At 47.6% G+C, this 20,308-nt stretch overlaps 1 protein-coding gene across 15 annotated transcripts in view; it reads left to right on the top strand.

The window, feature by feature from the left end:
* The window catches only part of LOC119970652 (microtubule-associated serine/threonine-protein kinase 4-like), a 588,463-nt gene that overhangs the window by 437,486 nt on the left and 130,669 nt on the right, over positions 1–20,308 (top strand). For all 15 annotated transcript variants that reach the window (XM_038805607.1, XM_038805606.1, XM_038805605.1 and 12 more), the window contains one exon: positions 182–270. In XM_038805607.1, the coding sequence (XP_038661535.1) occupies positions 182–270 (89 nt within the window). The remainder of the gene's footprint in view (positions 1–181; positions 271–20,308) is intronic.

Below are 20,308 nucleotides of genomic sequence, written 5' to 3'. Positions count from 1 at the left end.
TCTTTCCTATCCCCTTAATGCTCTCAGCTCTGAAACTAAACCCTGAATAGTGATGGTATCAAACATTCTTTAATTGACTGTGCTGGATTTCACTGGCAAATTGTAAAATATGAAATCTAAAAAAGTGATGAAATGAAAACGGTTGTGGTTGTATTTATTTATTTTCTTCTTTTAATTTCAGTTGCCGCACTAATAACAGGAAAAGCCTGATCGGGAGCAGTCAGTCGACAACCCTTCCTCGACCTCACTCACCTCTCCCTGCTCATTCAGGTAAGAAATTACTATTCGAGACAATCTTTTCATTAGATTGGTGTCATTCGGTGGGATGATTTACAATGCATCAGTCAATACGAATAGGTTGCTGCAAATAATGCAGAACTCTACATTGCTGTTGTTTTGGTTAATCAGTCCACTCATGCAGATGATAACCAGAATAATGTATGGTATCTGAAGCAAGCATGCAAAGTTAAATATTATTTGGGGTGTTGACATTAATATTTCATGGGAATGTACTGTGTCAATTGCATGTTCAAAAACTGATACCACGGCAGTCTAGAATATATCGCTGTTCACATTTACAAAAACTGAAATCGTAAGCCTGGCCTTGACACTGGCTGTATTGTTGGACCATCATCATTTTATTCTGATGACCACTATTCCAATATATGCCTTCTACATCCAGTTAAATCTGCTGGGCCCTTAATGTTTAAGGTCTTGACTCAGTGCTGGCAGTCTACTGAGAGAGAGCAGGACTGTGGGAGAGGAGATATTAAATGGAGGCCATGCTTGCACATCAGCGGGATGCAAAAGATCCCATGGCATAATTTGAACCTTTCTCCTAATGCCCTGACCAACATTGATCCCACAATCTACGCCTACAAAACAGATGTGTCGTATTACCATAACTAGCAGCATTGCAATGGTTAATGTTGTGTCAAGCGTAGCCATTAAAGGGAGCTACAGTTACTATGTAAGGCAGTGATGCTCGACCTTAGGGGAAGGAATGTATGCAGGAGTTAGCTTGTGAAGGTCAGAAAAGCAGATAGTGCAAGTGAGAGTAGTTAATAGTTCAAACCAGTGGTGAGCTTGGCTGTAGATGGGTATAGTGTAGATGTCATTGATCAACTGTGTATTGTTAAGGAGTACGCGTCAAATCCAAGTTAGTCGTGTCAATAAATTAGTAGCTTTGTTTAAGTTAAAGCTATTTTGTGGTCTTTGTAAACACTACACCAACCATCCTGAAATAAGCAGCACAGAATACCACAAGGCGATCTGATCACTTATTTCAATGCTGAAGTGGGAGCCTCACCATGCACAAATTTGTGTCACATTTCTTACTCTTCAAAAGTACATGTTTGACTGTTAGGATGTCCCAAGTCTCTTTTTAAAAAAATTATTCCAAATATGGCATTTTGCTTATTATTTTCTTTTGTGAAAGATTTATTTGTCATTTTATTGAATGCATTGCATGGAAAGTCTCTTCAAAAAAACTAATCTTGTTTTTAAGCTATGTTTTCAACAAGCATCTGCCGTAATATTTTTATGACAATATCATGTAATCTTTAACATTTATTGAATTGGTTTTGAATTTCACAACCTGTTTGAATAATATGCGTAACTTTCTTATTGAAAATATAAAAGTTGTGATTAAAAATTGCATTCAGATGTGATGTTACGGTATGGGGGGAATTGTGGGTGTTATGGGGCTGTTAGTTGCATATTACTGCTTTTTGCTATACTTTTTGTTATATTTTCTGCAAAAAATTCCAATAAAAAAATTAAAAAAAAAAAAAAAAAAAAATTGCATTCAGTTGAGCCAATCAGGGAATGAAATCTTGCTTCCCCAACCACCACCCCATATTGCCTGTGTTGTTATTGTAAAGTGCACTTTGTAGGATGGCATTCTGATTTTTAAACTAAATTATTTTCCTGCAAACAAAATGCAGCCGACATTTTAACCTGAATATTTACTTCCTGACCTGCTGGGTTTGGATGGGTCAGAAAGGCATGGGGAACTCAGAAATTGGGATGACTTGATACACTGTAGGGTTTTAACTCCATGGCGTGCATGACACCACCAAACGGTTCCCTGCACAGCAGACAGCCTGAATTCAAGGGGGTAGAACCAGGTTGGTTTATGGGGGAGAGGAAAGGGGAGTCATCCTCGATCCAAGAGAGGCTGCTCATCGTAGGCACCCAGAAAGAGATCAGAGGGCATAGAGGGATTGGAGGGAGGTGATCAAAGGGGGAGAGGGTTGAAGGCCTCGGAGAATGGCAGCTGGAGGTCTCGTGAAGAAGGTCACGGTGGGGAGGTTGCCCATTTCTGAGGATTGCTCAAGCAAGCATACTGGATCAATGTGGTAGGTGTAAAGGCACTCACTGCCTGAATCCATCAAGTCTTGACCTGTTTGTAGCTGGCAGGTTGCCTGAGTACAGTTCAAGTTGAACAGCTTCATTATCTTATCTAAAATGCCAGCCTGGCTCTTTGGAAAGGGTTGGCTAACGGCCTACCTTCGCACCTAAGTTAAAACCAGAGCTGAGCAGTTGGAGGTGCATTCGGAGCTCCATTCGGAGCGGGAATCTGATTTTTAAGACTTTTAATCCTTCAACATACCCTAAACATGCTAATTTGTTTGGTTAAAATTCCCCCTCTAACTCCCTGAGTAGATTAATCTTGTAAAAGACCAGTAAAGTGACAAAGTTGAAGGTGCTGAGTGCGTTAGCCAGGAGCTTTTAGTATTCAGTTGCCAACAATGAAATGGGCTATCGCTTCTCGGCCCTTTGGCTAAAATGAGCTTGAGGTCAGGTGTAATGCCTGAATCTGTATGCCTCTCTTGTGGAGCAGGCTAGGAGCTGGATTAGGTGTTTGTCCCTGTCCTGAGTTCTGGCTTTGTAACTCTGATAAAGGAATTTAATTGAAAACAAAACAATGAGATGGGCTTTCCATAAACCTCCACTGAGAGATTTGTCTGTAATCTCTGAACTCTGAATAATTTAATCCTCATTTCATAATGGAGACTCCCTCTCCCTAACCTCCATTTTACTTCCTGAGTTGATCGGATAGAACTTTGAGAGCAGTTTCCATTTTGGTTATAAATTTTATATGATAAAACATATCGCATTGTTATCAATAGCTAATGGAAGAGATATTAAGCAGAAGATTGGACAGGTTGGACATAATCTATCATTGCTCGAATTTCAAAGTGATGATGAATCTTTTCTACACCATGTCAATTGATGATTCTGAAAAAGAATTGTGTACCATTAAGAAAGACGTTTGAAGCATAAGTCGTGTAAGGTTACCGTAATGGCAAAGGTGGTCTAAGCTAATGAGTAGTTGAACTACTCAGGCAAAAGATGAGCCCTCCAAACTTGTGAGTTAGACTAACTCTGACGGCAATGGTTTAAAGTGCAGCCATTGACTTCCACGCTCCTGAATAAGGGAACAGAAAATCGGACCGGGTCCTCTTACATTTCTCTTCATCAACAACTCACATTAATCTAATGCCTTTAACATAGAAAAATACCCCAAAGCATTTTATGGATCTTTCAAAGAGGGTGGGTTTTATATATTATCTACCTGAATTTCTTTAATCCACTTGGCATTAAAATCTATCCAAGCTCACACAGGCCATGCAGTAAGCCTCCAGGTCAGCATATGCCAGATATGAAGGGACGGGAAGAATGTCCGAAAACAGAAGAGTTACTCAAGTGGAGGACTATAGAGGAGATTTGAGATGCTCGATCTTATTAGGAGAGTGTCATTTTCTGCTGGTGAGATAGCATTAGATTGGAAACGGGTTAATGTTTTCCCATGTTTAAAAAGATTAACAACGATGAATTGGGCAAATATAGACCCTTTAGGTCTTGCTTCCATCCCATGTCAAATAATTGGATCGATTATCATGAGTAAATCTGAGGATCATCTGTAATCTGGCACCAGATCACAGAAGGAGACATTAAATATGTCAAAGACATGGGTTTTAAGGAGGATCTTGAAGTAGCAGCTGCAGCAGGAGGAGAGGGATTTGGGGAATGGAATAGCTGGGTCTGAAGGCATAGCTGAGAGCGGTGCGGGAAGATGCATAGGAATTGGAGTCTGATGAGTGTTCAGGAGATGTTAGTGCTGGAAACACTTACAGAGCAACTCTTAATTTATTTGTGTAAGTTATGAAATTGTATTGCTCAGATGTTTGAGTGGCACAATGTTTATGAATGTTTCATTTTTTTCTGGTAAGAAAATCAAGATGAGGGAAGTTGTTTAATTCCAGGTCAGTTTATACGTTGCGATCGCCATCGGAGCAAAATTCCCTCTGCCGGCCCCAGCTTTAACACTAACATTCAAAATTACAGAGGCTATGATATCCCATACTAGCCACCTTGTGGCCTCTTTGAGTAATATTTTCAACTCTTGCTGAATTAGAAGTATTTTATGCTACCTGCAAACATCTAGAATAAGTAGGGTTGGAGAATTTTCCAAATTCATTTCACTATTGTGAAACTTGCCTTGGCGCTTACCCACTGGATTAGTTGTTAATATGCTGGTAGCCGCTTTATGTGGTCCCCAGATGAAACAGCACTTTAAAACAATGTTTAAAAAACAAAATCAAAGCATAAATGGTTCATTTGCGGCAAAGATCTGGGCTGAAATTCTCCTGTCTTTCACTGGCGGTGGGATTCACTGGTCCTGCAGTCAGCATCGCCTTGGTCAGTAACCTCTCCAAAGTTATTTTTCCTCTTAACTTTTCTCATAATTTTCCTTGTCGTTGAACCCATACCTTCATGTAACAACCCGCCGCGTCGCTTTCCATTTTATGTTTTTACTTCCTGTTTTATTCCTTTTAGTATTACTGGGCCTATTCACTGAGCTCCCCTCAGTCACTGTACCTTGTACTGTCGACTTCCTGCATCGGTTCCCATCCCCCTGCCACATTAGTTTAAACACTCAACAACCGCTCTAGCAAATAGCCCCCCTAGGATATCAGTTCCAGTCCTGCCCAGGTGTAATCCATCCAGTTTGTACAGGTCCCACCTCTCCCACAACCGGTCCCAATGCCCCAGGTATCTGAACCCCCCACCCCAACACCATCCCTTCAGCCACGTATTCATCCTATATATCCTGTCATAGTCTACTCTGACTAGCACGTGGCACTGGTAGTAACTCTGAGATCACTACCTTCAAGGTCCGATTTTTTAACTTCCGTCCTAGCTCCCTGTATTCTGCTTTTGGGACCTCATTCCTTTTTTTTATCTATGTTGTTTGTACCGATGTGCACCACGACCACTGGCTGTTCACCCTCCCCCTACAGAATATCCTGCACCCGCTCCAAGACATCCTTGACCCTAGCACCAGGGAGGCAACACAACATCCTGGAGTCTCATTTGCGGCCACAGAAGCGTCTGTCTATTCCCCTTATAATTGACTCCCCTAGGGCGGCACGGTGGCACAGTGGTTAGCATTGCTGCCTACGGCGCTGAGGACCCGGGTTCGAATCCCGGCCCTGGGTCACTGTCTGTGAGGAGTTTGCACATTCTCCCCGTGTCTGCGTGGGTTTCACCCCCACAACCCAAAGATGTGCAGGGTAGGTGGATTGGCCATGTTAAATTGCCCCTTAATTGGAAAAAATGAATTGGATATTCTAAATTTAAAAAAAAAAAAAAAAAAAATAAAAAAAAAAAAAAAAAAAAAAAAAAAAAAAAAAAATAATTGACTCCCCTATAACTATTGCACTGTCACACTTATCACCCCTCCCTTCTGCAGCAGAACCAACCGTGGTGCCATGAGTTTGGCTGTTGCTGTTTTCCCCTGAGAGGACATTCCCCTCAACAGTATCCAAAGCAGTATATCTGTTCTACAGGGGGATGGCCACAGGAGATTCATGCACTACCTGCCTTGCTGTGTCTGGTGGTCACCCATTCCCTTCCTGGCTGCGGAGTCTGAGCCTGTGGTGTGACCACCTCTCTATTCATGCTAACCACGATGCTCTCCGATTCGCAGATGCTCCACGGTGTCTCCAGCTGCCGCTCCAGCTCTGAAACTCGAGTTTCCAGGAGCTGTAACTGGAGACACTTCCTGCAAACGTGCTAACCCTGGGGACTGTCCCCAGCCTGCCACATGGAGCAAGAGGAGCAGACCACACCTTGGAGCTGTCCTGCCATGATTTATTCCTTTAAATTAAACGTTTGAATTTAGACTTTAGTAAGATGTTTTTGTGTCGGACTATATCCAATCTCCTGTATACTATTTAATTAGCTTTATCCCTGAGTATTAATCTTGCTTGATCTGACAATAAATTAAATAGTTATTTAATTGAAATTTTAAAAGTTATTTAATTAAAATTTTAAATGTTTTTTAAATCAATTTAAAAATAGTAATTTAAATCAACCCGAAATAGTTATTTAAGTGAGATTTAAAAATTAAAAAATAGTAATTGAAATCAACTTAAAAGTAGTAATCTCAGTAAATTTAAAAAATAGTAATTGAAATCAGCTTAAAAATAGTGATTTAAATCAAATTAAAACTAGTAACTCCACAAATATTCAAATTTAGCCCTTTCAGCCAATCAGGTCACAGTCTCCTGTGACGTTACTTTACCGGGGTTTTTTCAATTTTGAAACAAACAATAAGACAAGCAGCTGTCTGACCTGCAGCAGTGTCCCCCGCATGTCCGCTCCTCTCTGCTCAGCCTCGAGCCTGCCGCTGCCTTTATCCTCTCCCCTGCAGCCCCCGCATGACCGCGCCTCTCTGCTCAGCCTCGAGCCTGCCGCTGCCTTTATCCTCTCCCCTGCAGCCCCCGCATGACCGCGCCTCTCTGCTCAGCCTCGAGCCTGCCGCTGCCTTTATCCTCTCCCCTGCAGCAGTGTCCCCCGCATGTCCGCGCCTCTCTGCTCAGCCTCCAGCCTGCCGCTGCCTTTATCCTCTCCCCTGCAGCAGTGTCCCCCGCATGTCCGCTCCTCTCTGCTCAGCCTCCAGCCTGCCGCTGCCTTTATCCTCTCCCCTGCAGCAGTGTCCCCCGCATGTCCGCGCCTCTCTGCTCAGCCTCCAGCCTGCCGCTGCCTTTATCCTCTCCCCTGCAGCAGTGTCCCCCGCATGTCCGCGCCTCTCTGCTCAGCCTCCAGCCTGCCGCTGCCGTTATCCTCTCCCCTTCAGCAGTGTCCTGCACAGGTCCGCTCCTCTCTGGTCCCGGAAGGTAAGTTACGGGGAGCAGACAGGAAAGTGGACTTCAGGCCACAATAAATCAGCCATGATCTGATTGAATGACGGAGCAGGCTCCAAGTGCCACGCGACCCTCGCAAGGCCAACTTTATCCTCTCTAACCTGAGAAACCCAGCCATGTCACTGGCCCAAGCCTCTACCCTTGGGGGTTTTGCGTCCCTCCACATTAACAAGACCCTTCTCTGGGCTACCAAGGAGGCAAAGGCCAGAACTCCGGCCTCTTTCGACTCCTGCAGTCCCGGATCGTCAGACACCCCAAATATCGCTATCCCCCAGCTCGGTTTTACCCGACTGCCTAAGACCTTGGACATAGCCTTTGCGAAGCCTTTCCAAAATCCTGTAAGTGCCGGGCATGCCCAGAACATATGGACATGATTTGCTGGGCTCCCTGAGCACCTCACACACCTGTCCTCCACCCCAAAGAACTTGCTCATTCTCGCCACTGTCATATGCGCCCAGTGCACCACCTTAAACTGAATCAGGCTAAGCATGGTGCAAGATGAGGAGGAATTGACCCTGCCCAGGGCGTCAGCCCACATGCCCTCATCCAGCTCCTCACCCAGCTCCTCACCTAGCTCCTCCTCCCACTTGTCCATCAGCTCCTCCACCGAGGCCTCCTCCACCTCCTGCAGCTCCTGGTATATTTCCGATATCCTGCCATCCCCAACCCACACGCCCGAGACCACCCTGTCCTGTACCCTCCGAGCAGGCAGCAGCGGGAATTCCCCCACCTGCTTTTTCACGAACGCCCGAACCTGTATGTACCTAAAGGTATTCCCCCAGGGGGGTAGCCCAAATTTCTCCTCCAGCGCCCTCAGACAAGCGAAAGTGAACAAGTCCCCCATCCTTTTGATACCTGCCCTGTGCCTACTTCGGAAACCCCGTCTATATTACCCGGAACGAACCTGTGATTGTTCCGTATTGGGGTCCAAACTGAGGCCCCCACCTCCCCCCTGTGCCGTCTCCACTGCCCCCAAATCCTCAGTGTCGCTGCCACCACCGGGCTCGTGGTATACCACGTCGGCGGAAGCGGCAACGGTGCCGTTATCAGTGCCCCCAAACTAGTATCTTTACAAGACGCCGCTTCCAACCGTTTCCACGCCGCCCCCTCTCCCTCCATTACCCATTTCCGAATCATGGATATATTCGCTGCCCAGTTATACCTGCAAAAGTTTGACAGCGCCAACCCCCCCCCACCCCGACTGCGCACCAAGAACAGTCTCTTAACATGCGGGGTCTTGTTTGCCCACACAAATCCCATAATAATCCTATTTACCCGCTTGAAAAAGGACTTGGGGATGAGAATGGGAAGGCACTGGAAGACGAACATGAACCTGGGGAGCACCGTCATCTTTACGGACTGCACCCTGCCCGCCAGGGAAAGCGGTAGCATGTCCCACCTCTTAAAGTCCTCCTCCATCTGATCCACCAGCCGCGCTAAATTGAGCTTGTGCAGGACACCCCAGCTCTTAGCCACCTGAATGCCCAAGTAGCGAAAGCTCCTCTCCACCATCTTAAGCGGTAGCTCTGCCAGTCTCTTTTCCTGGCCACTCGCATGTATCACAAAAAGCTCACTTTTTCCAACATTCAGCTTATACCCCGAAAAGTCTCCAAAATCCCTCAGAATCTGCATGACCTCTCCCATCCCCTCCACCGGAACCGCAATGTACAGGAGCAGGTCATCCGCATACAGTGAAACACAATGCTCCCCCCTCCAGTTTCTGGACTCCCTCAACGCCATGGCCAGTGGCTCGATCGCCAGGGCAAACAGCAGGGGGGACAGGGGGCACCCCTGCCTCGTCCCTCGATGTAATCTAAAGTACCCCGACCACAGCCGGTTCGTTGACACACTCGCTACCGGGGCCTGTTACAACAATTTGACCCACCCTATAAATTCCTCTCCAAACCCAAATCTGCCTAACACTTCCCACAGATACTCCCACTCCACTCGATCAAAGGCTTTCTCCACATCCATTGCCGCTCCCACTTCTGCACCTCTCCTTCCGAGGGCATCATGATCACATTCAGGAGCCTCCGCACGTTCGTGTTCAACTGCCTGCCCTTCACAAACCCCGTCTGAACTTCATTGATCACTCCCGGGACACAATCCTCAATTCTAGTGGCCAAAATCTTGGCTAACAGCTTGGCATCCACATTAAGGAGTGAAATCGGCCTAGAGGATAGCTGAGCACCGTGTTACCCCCCCCCCCCCCATCTCTAATTCCCCCAATCTCCCTCTCTTCCGCAGCTGATGCGCCACATTGCAACGGGTTCTTATCTCGCTTGAGGATAAGCGAGATCAGAGCCTGCGACATCGTCGGGGGAAGGGTTCCCTTTTCCTTAGCCTCACTGAAAGTCCTCAACAACAGCGGACCCAGCAGCTACGGGAATTTCCTATAAAACTCTACGGGATACCCATCCGGTCCGGGGCCTTCCCGCCTGCATACCCCCTAACCTCTCAACCAGTTGCTCCATCTCAATCGGGGCCCCCAATCCCTCTGTTCGCCCCTCCTCCACCTGTGGAAACCTCAGTTGATCCAGGAACTGCCCCCCCCCCCCCCCTCCGGGGGTTCTGACTCGTACAATTTGCCATAGAAGTCCTTGAAGACCTCGTTAATCCTTGCCGAGCTGAGCACCGTGTTACCCCCCCCCCCATCTCTAATTCCCCCAATCTCCCTCTCTTCCGCAGCTGATGCGCCAGCATCCTACTTGCCTTCTCCCCATACTCGTACACTGCTCCCTGTACCTTCCTCAACTGAGCCTCAGCCTTCCCCGTGGTCAGCAAGTCAAACTCCACCTGCAGGCTCCGGCGCTCCTTCAACAACCCCTCCTCGGGGGATTCCGCATACCTCCTGTCCACCCTAAGTATCTCCCCCACCAATCTCTCCCTCTCCATTCTATCCCTCTTCTCTCTGTGGGCCCTGACTGAAATTAGCTCCCCTCTGACAACTGCCTTCAGCGTCTCCCAGACCACACTCACCGAAACCTCCCCGTTATCATTGGTCTCCACATAGCTTTGGATACACCTCCGAACCCGCCCACAGACCTCCTCGTCCACCAGTAGTCCCACGTCCATTCTCTACAGAGGGCATTGGCCTCTCTCCTCCCCCAGCCCCAACTCCACCCAGTGCGGGGCATGGTCCGAGATCGCAATGGCCGAATACTCCACCCCCTCCACTCTCGGGATTAGCGCCCTACTTACCATGAAAAAATCAATCTGCGAGTACGCCTTGTGCACATGGGAGAAGAAGGAAAACTCCTTCGCCCTTGCCCTGGCAAATCTTCACGGATCCACTACCCCCATCTGGTCCATGAACCCGCTCAGGACCTTGGCCGCTGCCGGCCTCTTACCCGATCTCGACCTAGACTGATCCTGTGCCGGGTCCAGGACCGTGTTAAAGTCCCCCCCCCCCCCTCCATAACCAAACTGCATGACTCCAGATCTGGAATCCTACTCAACATCTGCTTCATGAATCCTGTATCGTCCCAGTTCGGAGCATACACATTCACTAACACCACCCAGGCCCCGTGCAATCTGCCACTCACCATAACATATCGACCCCCTTTATCCGCCACAATACTCGCCGCCTCAATTGCCACCCGCTTGCTCACCAAAATTGCGACCCCCCCCCCCCCCCCGTTCTTCGCATCCAGCCCTGAGTGGAAAACCTGCCCCACCCATCCTTTCTTCAGCCTGGTTTGATCTGCGATCTTCAGGTGCGTTTCTTGTAGTATGGCTACGTCTGCCTTTAGCCCCTTTAAGTGCAAAAACACACAGGCCCTTTTGACTGGCCCATTCAGGCCTCTCACGTTCCACGTAATCAGCCTGGTCAGGGGGCTTCCCCCCTCCGGTCCCGACTCTCCCTTTTAACATCGATTCCCCCTCAGTCAGCACTGCAGCATCCCAGCCCTCCACCCCCTTAACCCCCCCCCCAGTCAAGCATCCGCTTAACCCCTCTACCCCCCCCCCCCATTGCACTCCCATAAGTCATGCTGACCCCGACCGCTCCCGCCTCCACCTCCAATCCCCCTGTGGGTTCCCCTTACAAATCTCCAACCCCCCCCCCTTACACTCTGTGTGAACAGAGAAAGAAAAACAAAACAAAGTACCGTACACACAAACCCCCAGCTTCAGGTGCCACCCCCACCATTTTGTGGGTAAACCGCGCTCCCTGCCTGGGCCGACCCCACCTCCTGTGACGCAGCTCTTCCCAACTGCGACCTCGCCCAGAGCCTCGAGGGCCCAGGGCAAAGGGGCCACAAAAACACGGCAAAGGGGCAACATAACACCGCCCCTTCCCCCCCACCAACAACCCCCACAACATACTGCAGTCCATTAACTCGAGTCCAGCTTCCTATTCTTGATGAAAGTCCAAGCCTCGTCCGGCGTGTCGAAATAGTGGTGCCGGTCCTGATATGTAACCCACCGCCCCGCTGGTTGTAACAGCCCGAATTTCACCCCTTTCCGTGGAGGACCGCCGTGGCCCGGTTGAATCCCGCACGCTTCTGGGACAGCTCTGCACTCCAGTCCTGATAAATACGGATCTCGGTGTTCTTCATCCTGCTGCTCCGCTCCTTCGCCCATCGCAGGACACACTCCTTGTCGGTGAAGCGGTGGAACCTTGCCACCATAGCTCTCGGCGGCTCGTTTGCCCTCGGCCTGCTTGCCAGGACTCTGTGCACCCCGTCCAGCTCCAGGGGCCGCGGGAAAGCCCCCGCGCCCATCAGCGTACCCAGCATCGTGGTCACATACGCCCCAGTATCTGAACCCTCCACGCCTTCAGGGAGACCCAGAATCAGCAGGTTCTGCCTCCTTCACCTATTCTCCAGGTCCTCCAGCTTCTCCTGCCATTTTTTGTGCAGCGCCACATACGCCTCCACTCTAACCGCCAGGCCAAGGATCTCATCCTCATTATCAGAGGCCTCCTGCTGCACCTCCTTGATCGCCGTCTCCTGCATCTTCTGGGTCTCCAGCAACATTTCAATCGATGCCTTCGTAGGGGCCAGCATCTCCGCCTTTAAATCCGCAAAGCAGCTTCTTAAAAACTCCTGCTGCTCCCGTGATCACTGGGCCCACGCTGCCTGATCCCCGCCAGCCGCCATCTTGCTTTTTCGCACCCGACCTCCTCCCTTCTCCAAAGCTGCTTTTTTGACCGCCCCTCTCCTGGTCCACTCCATACAGCGCTGGGGGACCCTCACTGTTTCCTTCCCACACCGGGAATCGTCGTCAAAGTGCCGCTGGAGCTCCTTAAAAGGGCCCAAAAGTCCGTTATCGGCGGGAGCTGCCGACCGTGCGACCTACCCAGGCATAGCTGCAACCGGAAGTCCATTGCCTATTATACATGCTCTGAAACAGGTGAATGTACAGTGGATATCACTAGCACTCTTAATTTGCTAGCAACAGTGAGATCTATTTAAAAAACACTGATAAAATAAAAAAGTTTGGCGAGCTAACAAATCCGTTGGCTGCTGTTGGATTAAGCAGGATACGTGAGGCGGTGGTGTTGTGGTAATGTCAGTAATCCAGAGGCCCAGGCTGATGCGCTGGAGACCCGGCTTCAGATCCCAACAAAGCAGCTGGCGAAATTTGAATTCCATTAATAAATCTGGAATTGAGAACTATAATAATGATCTTTATTGTCACAAGTAGGCTTACATTAACACTGCAGTGAAGTTGCTGTGAAAAGCCCCAGTTGCCACATTCTGGCACCTGTTCGGATACACAGAGGGAGAATTCAGAATGTCCAAATTACCCAACATACCCGACTTTCGGGACTTGTGGGAGGAAACTGGATCACCCGAAGGAAACCCACGCAGACACGGGGAGAACGTGCAGACTAATCTAAACAATGAAACTATCATTGTTTGTCATAAGAATCCATCTGGTTTAGTAATGTGGCGAGAGAGGATTTTCTCAGTAGCTTCATTTCATTGTTAATGTAAGCCTACTTGTGACACTAATAAAGATTATTATTATATAATTATAAGACTGCTACCCATTTGATTGAACATCAATCTCAATAACTCCTGTCTCTTAGTTTAACACTTTTTAAGAAATACCAAGAGCTGCCTGAAGTCATTGATTGGTGTGCCAAATTTTCCATCTGACCCATGCTGATTCCCACCATGAGCAGGACAGGAAAATCCCAGCCTAAGGGTTTGTACAATGATCTTAAAGACTAAGTTCCAAATTTGAAGCATTGAATGCTATTGTCGGTGGTTTTCATGGCATTTTAAAAAGCTCTAACATGCATAATATTGTTGCTAGTGGGAAGTTGCCAGTGCTGAAGGTAATGCAGGTGAATCCTTCATTAAAACATGAAGTGAAATCATTTAGGAGGGCGGGTGTTGGTAATAATCTTACCAGCAGAGCGTTGCCACTAATGGTCAATGTTCTTGGCCATCTGGTGGATCTTCACGATAAGGTAGAGGGACAGCAGTTGTGATAATGTCAGGGTGATTACACCACCTCCATTTTTTAATCAATGGATCAAGGGGTGATTGCTACCTTCGAGCTCCATTACCAAGAAGAACCTTTGGACAGGCTATCCAAGAAACTGAAGGTGATGATGCTGCTACCCTAAAATAATTTTGGAAGAATTATAACATCTTAAGGCCATTAATAAAGGCATCGAGATGAGCGCAAAGTATGGTGTTAAGATAGGGGATCAGCCATGATCATGTTGAATGGTGGAACAGGATCGAAGGGCCGAATGACCGCCCTGTGCTCCTATTTTCTATATTTCTATGATAACATCTCTGTGGAATGAAATCAGTTACCTCATCCGATATGAATGGTGCGTGGAGGAAGTTGCTGCTGGAGCTAAAGGCTACGTGAACCTATTGAGAAAATGAAAAAGACAGTTGTGGAATTGGGCAAGCAAATTGGGTTGGATGAGCTAAACACAGAGGATGTTGCAAAGTTTCTTGCCTCTCATGCAGAGGTGTTGTCCACCGAGAGCTTGAAAGAAATGGAACAACAGAGGGCTGTAGAGAAGGGAGAGAATGATAAGCGAGAAGAACAACCAAGCCAGACAATCAACTCAAGTTCACTTTGTGATGCGTTGAAAAGTCTTGAAGAGGCAATGGCCTTCTTGATGATGATGACCCTGACAGAAAGTGTAGTTCAAGAATTAACATATGAACAATGCAGTCAACTGGTCCAGGGAACTTTACAGACTGTCACTGGAAAAAAAGGAGGCAGCAAGGAGTCCTAATACCCCTTCAAGAAGTCCCACAAAATATCCTTTCACTAGCCCTCCAAAAGGTCCTTTCAACTTCCAGTGAAACTCACCACTTATCCATTCCCTTAAGTGAATCAAGGCTCACAGCTATGTAAGTACCCAGACTTTTTGGGTGGAATTTAATGGTCACTTGCAGCAGGTGGTGTTGGAGGGGGTTGTGCTTGTGAAATGCAGTGTGTGGCCTACTCACCACCCGTCTGTCCACACCTGACCTATCTCCCATTTTATGATGGAGACATTGGGTGACCCACCCACCCGTGGACGTATTGAGGCCCTTAAGCGGACAATTAATGACCAATAAGTTTCTCATCCTGCCCCTGCTGTTATCTTGCCCAATTCAGGGGAGGCCTATGCCAAGTGGGTAGTCTGACATATTTAGCTGGTGTTGGGCAAAAGTGGGATGTGATGACATTTGGGGTCCCCTTCTGTCCAGCAGACGTCCTACCTTATGTTTTGTTTACTTAGCATTCTCATGTTAGAATATATGTATTGTGTTTTCTTAACTTCAAAATGTTTATGTGCCTGGTGGTATGGAAACATATATTCCAAAGATGCTTGGGTCACAATTTCTGGGAACCAATTTCTAACAACCCATGGACTTCCTGCAGTGCAAAGGCATTAAACACGAGTCGTGTGAATCACTAGGAGACGGCAGCTTTCAGTCTGAGGATTTGAAACCTCGCTTTCTCCTGTGTTGTCAAGTAGGAGTGATTGGATGTGGCAACTAACTCTAAACATCATCTTTCTCCCAGATGTATGACTTTCAACATTAAAACAAAGCATGAAACTGACATGAAACGTAAAGGGAGATAAACTATGAAACTAGTATTATCATTGCTGAAGAAAATCATTTAGATGCAAAGTCTAGAAGTTAAATAGGAAAGGACTAGGGCGGCACAGTGGCACAGTGATTAGCACTGATACCTCACAACGCCAGGGTCTCTGGTTCAATTCCGGGTGACTGTGTGTATGTGCGTGGGTTTCCTCCGGGTGCTCCAGTTTCCTCCCACAGTCCAAAGATGTGCAAGTTAGGTGGATTGGCCATGATAAATTGCCCCTTAGTGTCCAAAGGGTTAGGTTGGGTTATAGGGATAGGATGGAGGTGTGATGCTCTTTCAAAGGGCCAGTGCAGACTCGATGGGCTGAATGATGATAAAGAACTGCAACGCTATTGAAACATTTTGTCAAAGTCGCAATATCTTTAGAGCTGCAATGCCATTGGTCAAGCACCAATGACAATAGAAAAGTGGACAGAGGCACATTTATGGATTTCTGTACAACAGCGTTTCATCGATACTCATTTGAACATTAAAAGTTTTTGATAAGTTCCTAATTATGCACACGACGTTAATAAAAGTTTAAAACATCGAAACAAGCTACTTCTCGACTCTTTCCTTAAATGAAAAGAAAACTTTTCACGCAGGGCTGCAACATTTTGTTGCTCAATTAGCTTCTCAACTTGCCTTTTATAAAATCTATACTTGAAAACACATGTTTTTACAGATAAGTAAATCCAAAGGTGGACAGTATGCCATGTGCATATGTATTCAAGTCACACAGTAAGCATATGGCAAAGAATCCCAAGCTTCAAATACAATTTGGTCTTTTTTTTAAGTTCGTACATTTCAGTCCATTTGTGTTTAAGTGCCCATGGAAATGTATCCCTTTCTGAATCTTCCATGTTGGATTACCAATCTTCTGAAATTAGAGGCCCACATATCCTTGCTGTGTAAACTCGCCAGTTCAAGTTGTTGCTCTACATGGCTCAGTCCTCTGAAAGGTTTAGTGCCAATGTGTCTGCTTTAGGAAGTTTTTTTCTTTTTTTTTTATAAATTTAGATTACCCAATTATTTTTTCCAATTAAGGGGCAATTTAGTGTGGCCAATCAACCTACTCTGCACATTTTTGGGTTGTGGGGGCGAAACCCACGCAGACACGGGGAGAATGTGCAAACTCCACACGGACAGTGACCCAGAGCCGGGATCGAACCTGGGACCTCAGCGCCGTGAGGCGGTTGTGCTAACCACTAGGCCACCGTGCTGCCCTTTTAGGAAGTTTATACATAAATTGTAAAGTTATGCCTTCGTCATAAGAGTCACAGGGGTCTGCAGCACAGAAAAGGCCCTACGGCCCATCACGTCTGCACCACTCAAAAAGCCACCTTCCTTTCTAAAATTCTGAAGAAATCCTGCAAAAGGTTCTTGCATTTCATATCTTTGAGGTTTCCCTTCTTGGGGATAGTGTTTAGCCGTTCTTTCCGTTGTTTCAGTGATGATGCATGAGCACGGAAGCCTGGCTCGATGTCTCAGTGCAAGTTTGCGCTCAAACGATAATACTTCATCAAAAAGAGAGAAAGCCGGGCAGCACGGTGGCGCAGTGGGTTAGCCCTGCTGCCTCACGGCACTGAGATCCCAGGTTCAATCCCAGCTCCGGGTCACTGTCCGTGTGGAGTTTGCACATTCTCCGTGTGTTTGCATGGGTTTCACCCCCACAACCCAAAGATGTGCTTGGTAGGTGGATTGGTCACACTAAATTGCCCCATGGGTACTCTAAATTAATAAGAGATCAATAATTGGATTCGGAATCGAAGATCTGTGTTTCTGAATCACAAATCTTGTCCATGTTTTACACTTTCATTGACGAAAGGCTGTAAATCGTTTTGGTTACTTTTGCAATAAAACTTTCAGTTGAAAATCAGCCATCAGCCTAATTCACACATCACCTCCACATTGGAGGAAACTACCAACTGAATCACAAAATGGTAACCTGCAGGAACGAAAAGGTAATTTTTCTAATTCATTTTCACCGGAGGTGGGCTTTGCTGCCAGCATTGTTGTCCGGCCCAAATTGCCCTTGAGAAGGTGATGGTGAGCTGCCTCTTGAACCCCGCTACAGCCCATGTGGCGTAGGGTCACCCACTGTGCTATTAGGGAGGTATTTTCAGGATGTTGCCCCAGCGACAGTGAAGGAGCGGCGATATGTTTCCAAATCAGGGTGGTGGGTGACTTGGAGGGGAACCTCCAGTTGGTGGGGTTCCCAGGTATCTGCTGCCCTTGTCCTGCTGGAGGGTAGCAGTCATGAGTTTGGAAGGTGGTACCTAAGGAGCCTGGGTGAGTTCCTGCTGTATACCCGCCTGCTACTGTGCATTGGTGGTGGATGGATTGAATGTTTGTGGAAGGGGTACTAATCAAGCGGGCTGCTTTGTCCTGGATAGTATCCAGCTTCTTCAGTGTTGTTGGAGCTGCACTCATCCAGAAAACTGGGGAGCATTCCATCACACTCCTGACTTGTGCCTTGCAGATGGTGAACAGGCTTTGGGGGGGGTCAGGAGGTGAGTTACTCGCCGTAAGATTCCGAGCCTTTGACCTGCCCTGGGAGCCACATTATTAATATGGGCACGGGCAGCACGGTAGCACAGGTGGCTAGCACTGTGGCTTCACAGCACCAGGGTACCAGGTTCGATTCCCCGCTGGGTCACTGTCTGTGTGGAGTCTGCACGTTCCCCCCGTGTCTGCATGGGTTTCCTTTGGGTGCTCTGGTTTCCTCCCACAGTCCAGAGACGTACAGGTTAGGTGGATTGGCCATGATAAAATGCCCTTCGTGTCCAAAAAGGTTAGATGGGGTTATTGGGTTACGGGGATAGGTTGGAAGTGAGGGCTTAAGTGGGTTGGTGCAGACTCGATAGGCCGAATGGCCTCCTTCTGCACTGTATGTTCTATGGCTCGTCCAGTTCAGTTTCTGATCAATGGTAACCCCCAGGGTTTTTGTGTACAGGGCACACCTGTGCAATTTTCCACATTGCCGGGTAGATGTCAGTGTTGTAGCTGTACTGGAACAGCTTGGCTAGGGGCATGGCAAATTCTGGAGCAGAAATCTCCAGTACTATTTACGGAATATTGTCGGGGTCCATAGCCTTCGCAGTATCCAGTGTCTTCAGCCATTTCTTGATATCACATGGAGTGAATCAAATTGGATGAAGAATGGCATCTGTGACCCTGGGGACCTCTGGACAAGACCGAGATGGATCATCACTTCTGGCTGAAGATTATTGTGACTGCCTTGTCTCTTGCACTGATGTGCTGGACTCCTCCAACATTGAGCATGGGGATATTTGCGGAGCCTCCACCTCCAGTGAGTTGTTTAATTGTCCACCACTATTCATGACTGGATGTGGCAGGACTGCAGAGCTTCGATCTGATCTGTTGGTTGTTGGATTGTTTAGCTCTGTCTATTACTTGCTGCTTATGTTGTTTGGCATGTCAGTAGTCCTGTGTTGTAGCTTCACCAGGTTAACAACTAATTTTTCAGTATGCCTGATGCTGCTCCTGGCATGCTCTCCTGCACTCTTCATTGAACCAGGGTTGACCCCTTGGCTTGGTGGTAATGGTAGAGTGGGGGATATTCTGGGTCATGAGGTTACAGATTGTGGCTGGGTACAATTCAGCTCCTGCTGATGGCCCGCAGCACCTTATGGCTCATGGTTGCCCGGTCTTGAATTAGAATCGAATCACTACAGTACAGAGGGAAGCCATTTGGCCCATAGCGTCTGCACCAACCCTCCGAAAGAGCACCCCCTCCCCCCCCTTTGCCCACGACCCCACCCTATGCCCATGACCCCACCCTATGCCCATAACCCGGTAACCCCACCTAATCTTTTTGGACCCTCAGGGGCAATTGATCATGACCAATCTACCTAACCTGCACATCTTTGGACTGTGGGAGGAAACCGGAGCACCTGGAAGAAACCCCTGTAAAGGCGGAGAGAACATGCAAACTCCACACAGACCAAAGGCTGGAATTAAACCCGGGTCCCTGGCGCTGTGAGGCAGCAGTGCTAGCCACTGTGCCACTGCGATTTTAGATCTGTTCTGAATCTATCCCATTTACCACGATGGTAGTGAGTGAGTGACAACATGATTGACGGCATCCTCAATGTGAAGACGGGACTTTTTCTTCACAAGGACTGTGCAGTGGCCACTTCTACTGATACTGTCATGGACAGATGTATCTGCGGTAGGCAGGTTAGTGTGGATGAGGCCTAGAATGTTTTTCCCCTTTTTTTGGTTCTCTCACCACCTGTCGCAGTCCCAGTCTAGCAGTTATGTCCTTTAGGACTCAGCTAGCTCGGTCAGTAATGGTGCTACCGAGCCACTCATAGTGATGGACATTGAAATCCCCACCCAGAGTACATTCTGTGCCCTTGACAGCCTCAGTGCTTCCTCCAAGTAGTGTTCAACATAGAGGCATGCTAATTCATCAGCTGATGGAGGACGGAACGTGGTAATCAGCAGGAGGTTACCTTGCTCGTGTTTGATCTGAAGCTATGAGACTTCATGCAGTCTAGAGTTGATGTTGAGTACTCTCAGGGCCACTCCCTCCCAACTGTATACCACTGTGCCGTGTCGCTATCTCTGCTGGAGCTGTCCTGTCGTTGGGACAGCACGTACCTAGGGATGGCGATACTGGTGTGTGCGATATTGTCTGTAAGGTATGTTTCTGTGAGTATGATTCTGTCAGGCTGTTGCTTGACTAGCCTGTGATACAGCCTTTCCAACTTTAGCACAAGCCCCCAATTGTTAATAGGGAGAACCTTGCAGAGCCGACAGGGCTGTGTGCTATTGTCATTTCCAGTGCCTGGGTTGATGCCGTGTGGTCCGTCTGGTTTCTTTCCATTTAGACTTTGTAGGTTTTGATACAACTGAGTAGCTTTCCAGGCCATGTTAGAGGGCATTTAAGAGTCGACCACAATGCTGTTAATCTGGAGTCACTTGTAGGCTATACCAGGTGAGGTCTGCAGATTTCCTTCCCAAAAAGACATTAATGAACCAGCTGGGTTTTTTTACAACAA

This window comes from Scyliorhinus canicula, chromosome 8 (genome assembly GCF_902713615.1).
Source record: "Scyliorhinus canicula chromosome 8, sScyCan1.1, whole genome shotgun sequence".
Classification (NCBI taxonomy): Eukaryota; Metazoa; Chordata; class Chondrichthyes; order Carcharhiniformes; family Scyliorhinidae; genus Scyliorhinus; species Scyliorhinus canicula.
This window is presented reverse-complemented; position numbering and strand designations above follow the sequence as displayed.